General features: G+C 37.5%; 1 protein-coding gene across 1 annotated transcript in view; it reads left to right on the forward strand.

The window, feature by feature from the left end:
• The window catches only part of LOC135226952 (probable E3 ubiquitin-protein ligase HERC1), a 448279-nt gene that overhangs the window by 43752 nt on the left and 394628 nt on the right, over positions 1 to 9899 (forward strand). The window contains exons 4-5 of the mRNA XM_064266635.1: positions 5096 to 5213; positions 5448 to 5598. Coding sequence (XP_064122705.1) covers positions 5096 to 5213; positions 5448 to 5598 — 269 coding nt within the window. The remainder of the gene's footprint in view (positions 1 to 5095; positions 5214 to 5447; positions 5599 to 9899) is intronic.

Genomic DNA, 9899 nt, shown 5'->3' on the forward strand with positions numbered 1-9899 from the left:
GCTCAAGACAGTTTTCCTTCTGGCCTTGGCATCTTCCAAGAGGGTAGGAGAGCTCCACAGTCTGAGTTATGAGGTGAAGCACACCAGGGGTTGGGAGTCGATGTCCTTCGAATTTGTCCTGGAATTCATGGCCAAGACACAAAATCGCTCTGTGCACGATTACAAGTTCACTTCATTTTCCATTCTATCGCTGAATGACTTTGTGGGTGGTGATGCTCAAGAGCTTTTGTTGTGCCCTGTTCGGGCCCTCGTTGCTATCTTAAAAGGACTCGGCACCTTAGACCAGGCTGCCACAGACTTTTTGTTAGCACAGGCCGTACAAAGAAAGAGGTGTCTAAGAATACTCTCTTTTTGGATACAAGAAGCCATCAGACAGGCATACTTAACTCTTGATGATTCCACCACCACATCTGTGCAGGTTAGAGCGCATGACATTAGGGGTATTGGTCCCTCTCTGGCTTTCAAAAAGAACTTGGCTGTACATAGAGTGCTGAGCGCTGGTACTTGGTCACGCCAGTCCACGTTCGCCTCTTTCTATCTTCAGGATGTTGCCCACAGATCTGCGGACACGTTTTCCCTGGGTCCTGTGGTTGCTGCCCAACAGGTTGTGTAACTCATAGTTGCCCTTAACAGGGCACTTTTGTATCTTGCCTAAGATGATTGTGTGGATGAGAGAATGAGTGAGTTAGCTGGTCTCCTTTCTCTTGTACCTTTCCTTCTTCCTTCGGGTGGGTTAAGGAATAGACAAGTCATTCGCTGGACTGGTCTGATACAGGTGAGTAAGGTAGTCATACTGATAGTGTGGTCGCTTAATATACAAATATCAAACCCTCTATTCGGTAGCATATGCTCTCCTTGGCAAGGAAGAGTTGGGAGTAGTACAAACCCTGTCGTATTGGTTTGCTATTGGACAGTCAGAGTTTCTCTTTGGTTCCCTGTACTACAGTGGTTCTCCCATATATCATTGTACGTCACTCAGGGTCTGAGTGGTTAGATATCAATTCATCTAGCTTCTCAACGGGCTTCAGTCCCTCTCCAGAAGTCATTTCTTCTGGAAGCTGGACTGGTGGGTAGGCCCCCAGCTGGTTTAGGATGTCTTGTATCTCCCTCCAAGTATGAGTCTATCCTATTGTTAAGACCCAAGGTTTGTTCGCTTATGAACAAATGACAAATTTTCTAAGACAATTTGTATTTTTCATAGCTACAAACCTGAGGTCTTAACATTATACTGCCCGCATCTAGCCGCCCCTCTGTGTGTTAAGACATCCTGAGTTAGGAAAGACTGACGTGGTGGCGTAGGTCTTCACCCGATCTATGCATGCGTTGCCAGATATCACGAGATTCATTGCTTTCATCTGTTTTTTTAACTGGATCCAACTAGGCACTAGAAATTATCCTATTGTTAAGACCTCAGGTTTGTAGCTATGAAAAATACAAATTGTCCTAGAAAATATGTCATATTTATTGACTAACAAGAATGGTCATTTGAGAGAGAGAGACAGATTATATAAGTAACTTGTCAAGTAATTACATAGCTATAGTTTCCACTTGAATGGCAGTATAGATTCAAAATCTCGCAGGTAGCGCTTCTATATACAGTGATCCCCCGTATTCGCAGGGGATGCATACCAGACCCCTTTGCGAATAGTTAGAACCCGCAAATAGTTGGAATCCCTATAAAAATGCTTTAAACTTCCTATTTTGTTAGTGGAAACTCAAGAAAAACCCACTAAATGTTTATAACTGGTTTTTTTAATAGTTTTATCACATGAAATTGATAAATAAAAGGAATTTGTGGATATTTCTCATAGAAAAATACCGCGAATAGCTGAATTGTCCGTGAATAATGCGGGGAAATGTTCCCGAGAGAAATCCGCGAATGCGTGAGTCTGTGAATCCAGAGAACGCGAATATGGGGGGTCTACTGTATGTAGTTTGTGTAGGTGATCAGCCTGTCCGACTCGCGGAATATTGGAATGATGTAGCAGACAATCCTCATTTGTTTCCTGCCATCCGTGGTGGTAACAGCTGGTCTGGTGGCAGCTTTATTCATTATCCCATTATTTTACCAGAGTCTGGTGGGGGATTCTGTAAATCAACCATTGGAATGCATAATGTAGCCTTCAAGCTAAAATCCCTCAGGATTAGTTGTTTTTTATTTTGTTTTTACCTTGATTCAGAGTCATAAACATGCCGCTGGTAAACAATGCCATTTTGCACTTATGGTTTGTTTACCAGTCAGGCTACTGGTGATGCCGATAATAGTTTTGCAGTAAAAGTAATTCTTGGAAGTTACAACATTCCTTTATAAAAGTAAATTGTTGTAAGTATTGAGGATTTGGTTGCTTCATCTTCTGGGAGCCTGAGAGCTGTTTCGTTTTATTCCTCTCACAGTTTGAGTCACCCCTATATGTGCATGGACTTCCTTCTCTCTCTTGCATTCATGTTCCTGTGGAAGATGATCATTGCCCTTCTACCTCTGAAGTCTCTCATTAGTTTTACATCTCAGCCTGTTCAAGTTTTCCGTAAAGGTGACAGGGGTCCGGTTAAAAAGTGAAAGGCAGTGGGCCATCAGGTTAGAAGTCCAGTTGCTCCCTTCTGCATAGTACTTGAGACAACCTGGAAGTTTATGTCTTTAATCCATTCTGCCTGATCCGTCAGTTCCTGAACAGAGTAAGGGGTTCCAAGAATCTCAGGGAATGGTTCCCAGGTCTTTTATCTCTTCTCTCAGCAGTGTCGAGCGAGAGAGATTCCACCTTTGCACAACTGCCTCTGCCATCCTCATGTGGAGAGGTACCACCAATCAGTAGAATCTTTACCTCTTCACATCAGGAGTCTGTACAGTATCTCTTTCAAGTGAGAGATCTTTCCTGCAGAAAAGCAACTCAGATGTCTGGCTACCTCAGATGATCTTCATCAGTCATGTGAGAGGGCAAATGAGCTGTCTGCTGTGATTGGTGTTGTCAACGGGATTTCTCTCCACTCAGAATTTCTGTCCAGTAGATAATGATCTTCTTGATCTTTCTCAGAACAGAGAAGCTTCCTTCTGTTTCTGTTGTCAAGGCCTACAGGGCTACCTTATGATTAGTTCTTCGTCTGAAAGGTGTGGACATCACTTCATCTTGGGAATTCTCTACGTGGTTCAAGACCTTTGAGCAATCTTGTTCACTTAGGGAATTCAAACCTCCTGCATGGGACCTTACTCTGGTGCTGAGCAGTCTCACTCAAACTCTATTCAAGCCCCTTAATCAATTATCTTAAAAGGATATGACTTTGAAAACATTCCCTCTGGCCTTGGCTTCCTTGGAAAGAGTTGGAGACTTCATGGTCAGGATTATGAAGTGAACACACAAGGGTTGGCGGGTCAGTAGCTTTCAAATTAGTCCCAAAATTTGTGACTAATAACCAAGATCCCCTTGGTTCCTGATGACAGATTTGCTTCATTTTCCATGCCTTCCTTTATGGAGTTTGTTACAGCAACCTTCAAGAGTTACTGATTTGCCCCCATTAGAGCACTGCATTATTATCTAAAAAGGACTCATCACCAGATCCTAGGTGTCATAGACTTTTTGGTAGCACAAGCCAGGCCAAGAAGAGTTGTCCAAGAATACCTTTTCGTTTAGCTACATGAGGTGGCTAGGCAAGCCTACTCCCCATTGTCAAGTTCTGGCACCAATACTGTGCTTGCAGAAGCACATGACATCAGAGGAATAAGAACTTGTCTGTTCATAGATTTTTGAATGTTGGTTCCTAGTTGCGTCAAACCACTTTCACGTTCTTGTACCTGAAGGATATTGCCCACAAGTCCTTGGACACTTTTTCCTTGGTGGACCCAAGGAAAAAGTGTCCAAGGACTTGTGGGCAATATCCTTCAGGTACAAGAAAGTGAAAGTGGTCTGACTGATCAACAAGTGTAGCTTATCCAGTGCCCCTGGGGATACAATTCTTATGTTGCCTAAGATGATAGTGTGGAGGAAGGAATGAGTGAGATGACTGGTCTCTTTTCTTTCCCTTTTCTCCTTTCTTCAATACCTATGGGTGGTTTGAAGAATAGACACATCATTCACTGGAACTGGCATCGTGCAGGTGAGCATTGCAGTCATACTGTTACAGCACTTATTTTCATACAACATACAAATCTGCTTCTCAGTAGCTTCAACTCTGCTCTCCAGTAAGGGGAGTGAGGAATGGTGACAAACCCATTACATGTGGCTGACATGGCTTGTTGCTTGAACATATAAAATTGTCTGTGACTTCTTTTTATGCAATGCTTAAGCTAATCACATAATACTGTAGTATGTAGTATTCTAATGCAGTAGGTATAATGAATCTTTACATTGATTTACAGTGTTATAATATTTCGGGGCATTATTATAATACTTTTATGTTGATTTTGAAATTATGAAAAAATTTCTTTGTCTATTCTATTTTTAACGAAGTTCTTACAAAGTATAGAGTCTGACATATCCTTAGAAGAGCAGACTTATGTTTTTTGTGCTATTTTTAAGTTTTAATTGATTCTTGGACATGTTGGACAACTTTGATAGCGGTTTTATAACACAAAAGAGCTCTTTTTAAGAGAGAAGACTAACTTGGAGACATCTCACTTATACTTATGATCTTGACTTGGATTTATATCTGATCTGCTCCTTATACCTGTGCTAGGTGGAAGTTAAGGGTCATGATAGCTCAGTTTTGTCCCCAATGGTTATGATTAGTATCCTGTCAGTTCTTAGTTCAAACCTCACTGGGGCTGTGATAGTTTTTTGTTGGTACAGGCCACTACTGTTTCTGTGAGCCAGGGGAAAAAAAGATTTAGGGACATAGTAGTTATGAGAAATGAGCCATAAACTGCCATGACCTTGCTCCCCCTGGTCATACATGTGCCTATGTTCAGTCTCAGGGCATTTACCTGTCCTTTTCATCCGCTGCTTATTACCTGCCTTTAACTTCAAAGAAAATATTAGATAATTTAGTGAATGTCTATTCACATTTATGCCTGTATTTTTTGCACAGTCGTCTTTTTGATGAAGAAGGTTTTAGAGCATGAGCTTAGATGATTTTATGCTCAGATGTAAATTTTTTTTTCCATCAGATCCACAGCAGCACAACCTCGTTTCTCAGCCCTGTTACATAAGCGTCTGATTGTGCTCCAGCGAATTTATCATGCCCTTTCTCGTAGCTTTCACCAAGGATCCAGGAATAGGGATCGTGTGAGTACACCACTGCTGAGTTAATGTCAGATTATATTATGTTAATATATTTAAGGTTTGATTCCTTAAGGAGTTTAATAAGGTTGGGTAAATGACAGATTTAATTTTAAACGTTTTAAGTGAATAAATTATGGAATTTGTAAATGCACTGTACAAAACTTAGATTTTCAAAGTAAATATTATCATTATGTTTTAAAACTAGGCAGTATTTTGTCTTTCTGAAAACCTTTACAGGCTCTGACTGGGACAAGTGACAGAGGACCAACTACTGACCTGCAAGGAAGTGGTGCATCATTGTCTGCAAATGAGGCATTGATTGAACTAGGCGTTCGAACTGGTCTTTCTCTTCTTTTTACAATTTTGAGACAAGGATGGATGAACAACAGTATGTATTACTTATTATTTACCTTTTGTTTCATTTTGTATGAATATGCAATAGAAAATAATAATAAACTCAGTATTCAAGTAAAAACAGCAAATACAGGACAATATAGGTTCATTTCCCCCCCAAAAAAAAATAAAGAACCGGATAGCAGTTAATCACCGTAACTTGACAACTTTCACTTAGATTTTCAGTCTTTATTCAATCCCATGGAGTGTAAACAGACCACAAACAAGGGATTTGTTTAAGTACTATGATTAATATCAGTCTGATCCCATATTTGTTTCTTCAAAACATTGGGCAGTTTGGCACAATACTAATTAAAAATTACCAGGTACCAACCCTTATCCTCTTACCAGGCTCAAAAGGTAAACTGGCCAGAATTGAGTGCAGACAGACTTGGTGGGTGGTACTTCTGCCCCTACCATCAGTAACTGTTACCACCTTGCAAAAATTTAATTTTTGGTTTTTAAGCTCGCTGAAAGTTATATCCCATGTGTAAAGAGCTCAGGTTTATATATTAGGAAAAATACAATTTTGTACATGAACTTTCCTGTCAGATATATACTTAGCTATAGTCTCCGACGTTCCCGACAGAATTTCAAATCTCGCGGCACACGCGACAGGTAGGTCAGGTGGTCTACCCTTCCCGCCGCTGGGAGGCGGGTGTATGAACCAATCCCGTTTTCTAATCAGATTTTCTCTGTCGCTGGAACCGGCAACACCTGTTGTGGGTTCCTCCTGATAGTTGATTTCGGTCTTGCTTGCCTAGGATCTTTTTTGGACAGATTATTGGTGACGTACTGGATCTTTTTGGCTTGGCATACGCTTTTCGTGGACTGTATAGATTTTGCTTTGGATTTCTCTTTGAAAATGTCTGACTTGGATTCTGTTAAGAAAACTTCTGCTATGTTTAGAGTGTGTTCTGTGGATGTATGTAAGGTGAGGCTACCGAAAGCTTCGGTAGACCCTCACATTGTATGTATGAGGTGTAGGGGGAATGATTGTGCTTTTGATAACCCATGCAAGGAATGTGAGGGTTTAAATGAAGATGAATGGAAATCTCTTTCTTCTTACTTGATTTAAGAGGAACATTTGCATCTTTTTAGCAAAGCTAATGACATTAAGTACAACTTCTACCTCATTAGCTTTCAAGAGCCATATATCTCATATGTCCATTTTGCATTCGAACCTACTGGTAGTGTGATCATTCATCATGTCTCATGGCATAAGAGAATTTTTTGGAAAAGTGCTAAAATTTAGGCAGTACCTTGAAAATTTTAATTACAGTGGTACCTCGACATACGAAAGGCTCAACTTACGAAAAACCCGAGATACGAAAGCAAATACAAACAATTTTACAGCTCTACATACGAAAATTGCTCAAGTTACGAAAGGTTGTTGCTGTAAAGTCCCGAGATTCGCCCAAACCACCGAGAACAATTTTAAAACTAGCGCCCCGCCAACTGAGTAAACTCGCCACCATCCTCCCACTCTCCCATTGGTTCCTGATGCTAGTCACCCCATAAGATCCTGCTCTCCTATTGGTCAGCATCTACCCCTTGTGCTTTATGTATTCTATTGGTAAAAGGTTGCTGTAAATTGAAAAACTTATTCATGCAATACTTTTAATAAAAAAAAAAACATTAGGTACAAGTAGAATAAAGAATAGAAATGAATGGTTATTATACTGTTTGGTAGTTTCAGTAGTTGAAGAGAGATACAGTAATGAAAATTTATGGCTTACTGTGTACTAGGAAAAGTGATTGCTTGGCGATCGTTCGGTACTCGTAAGTGCTGGATGTAAACAAAAGTTTGGAAACTTTTTATATATATATATATATATATATATATATATATATATATATATATATATAATATGATATATATATATAATATTATATATATATATCTATATATATATATATATATATATATATATATATATATATATATATATATATATATATTATATATATATATATATATATATATATATATATAGTATATATATATATAATATATACCCTTAGATATATATATATACCCTTAAACGCCGAAGGAGTATATTAAAAATCGTCTTCCGTGTGCCGAGGCAGTCTCGGAGTGAGCGCAGAAGCGGAAAAAATATTTTTTCAAAAAATCACAGCTCGCTTAGTTTTCAAGATTAAGAGTTCATTTTTCGCTCCTTTTTTTTTGTCATTGCCTGAAGTTTAGTATGCAACCATCAGAAATGAAAAAAATATCATTATCATATATAAATAATGCGATATATGATAGCGTGAAAACAAAATTTCATATATAATTGTATTCAAATCGCACTATGCGCAAAACGGTTAAATGTAACAAGTTACTTTTTTTCGTTGTAATGTACACTAAATTGCAATCATTTTGGTATATAACACATTGTGAAACGATAAAAGCAACACAGAGAAAATATTATCACAAAATAATGCATGAATTCGTAATGAGCGGACATAAACAGATATTTTTTTCAAAAATTCACCATAAATCTAAATATTGTCCTAGAGACTTCCAATTTCTTTCAAAATGAAGACAAATGATTGAATATTACTATACTGTAAGAGTATTAGCTTACAATTGCAGTTTTCGACCATATCTGACGAGTTAAAGTTGACCAAATATCGAATTTATTTATATATTTTATTTATATGTAATTATTTCGGAAATTAGAAAAGCTACTACCTTTAAATATTTTTTGTTTTATTCTACATGAAATTGCACACATTTTCATATATACAACTCTATGAAATGCCTAATATGGAATGGAGCAAATATTTCGAGAATGCGACGTACGCATTTCGGAGATTTGTGGCGGAGAATTCGCGCGCGGAGGGAAGGAAATTTTTTTTTTTTAATTCACCATAAATCTAAATATTGTGCTAGAGACTTCGAATTTGTTTCAAGATGAAGATAAATGACCCAATATTACTAGACTGTAAGAGTTTTAGCTTACAATTGCGTTTTTCGACCATTTCAGTAGAGTCAAAGTTGACTGAACGTGGTTTTTTTTCTATTTATCGTGATTTATATGCAAATATTTCGAAAATGAGAAAAGCTTCAACCCTCAATTATTTTTTGTTGTATTCTACATAAAATTGCGCACATTTTCATATATAAAACTTTATGTAACGGCTAATTTAAAATGGTGCAAACATTACCACAATCGCATGTATGATTTTTTCGGAAGAGTTACCGCGCCGACATAAAGAAAATGTTATTTTATTCATAAATTCACCATAAATCGAAATATTGTGCTAGAGACTTCCAATTTGTTGCAAAATAAAGGAAAATGATTGAATATTACTAGAATATAAGAGTTTTAGCTTACAATTGCATTTTTCGACCATTTCAGTAGAGTCAAAGTTGACCAAAGGTTGAAAATTTGTCACATCATTTTTTATATGAAAATATTTCAAAACTGATAAAAGCTACAACCATGGGTTGTTTTTAGTTGTATTGTGCATAAAATTGCGCACATTTCCATATATAAAACTTTATGTAACGGCTAATTTTAAAATGGTGCAAACATTACCACAATCGCATGTATGATTTTTTTCGGAAGAGTTACCGTGCAGACGTAAGGAAAAAGTTTTTTCATAAATTCACCATAAATCAAAATATTGTGCTATGGACTTCCAATTTGTTGCAAAATTAAGGTAAATGATTGAATATTACTAAAATATAAGTGTTTTAGCTTACAATTGCATTATTCGACCATTTCGGTAGAGTCAAAGTTGACTGAAGGTTGAAATTTTGGCAATTATCGTTATTTACATGAAAATATCTCAAAACTGATAAAAGCTGTATTCTACATAAAAATGCACACATTTTCATATATAATACTCCATGTAACGGCTAATTTAAAATGGTACAAAAATTATGTCAAAGTGACGAAATAATTTTTGAGATGTGTCACCGATACTTTTTAGTGCGGCAAGAAAGAAATTCGCGCTTGCGCGCCTGCTTAACGATTGTAAACAAAACAACACCTTGATCCGTAAACTCCCAGCATCCCCCAAGGCGCGTGATTCAAGAGTTTTCGGCTGGTAGGCCTATAAGTATTTTTGCGCAAATTTTAAAAAAAACTTTTGTATGTCGACGTAAAATACGTCTAGTCGGCACCCGAAAGACAAAAAATGTTGACGTAAAATATGTCCACTCGGCGTTTAAGGGTTAATGGTTACTTAATAATTATTTGAAATGAGTACATGCAATACATTTAATAAAAAAGATTGTCAGTTAGAAAATATAAAATAAATCAGACTGCTATCATCGAAGCC

The sequence above is a fragment of the Macrobrachium nipponense genome, chromosome 15 (genome assembly GCF_015104395.2).
Source record: "Macrobrachium nipponense isolate FS-2020 chromosome 15, ASM1510439v2, whole genome shotgun sequence".
Lineage (NCBI taxonomy): Eukaryota > Metazoa > Arthropoda > Malacostraca > Decapoda > Palaemonidae > Macrobrachium > Macrobrachium nipponense.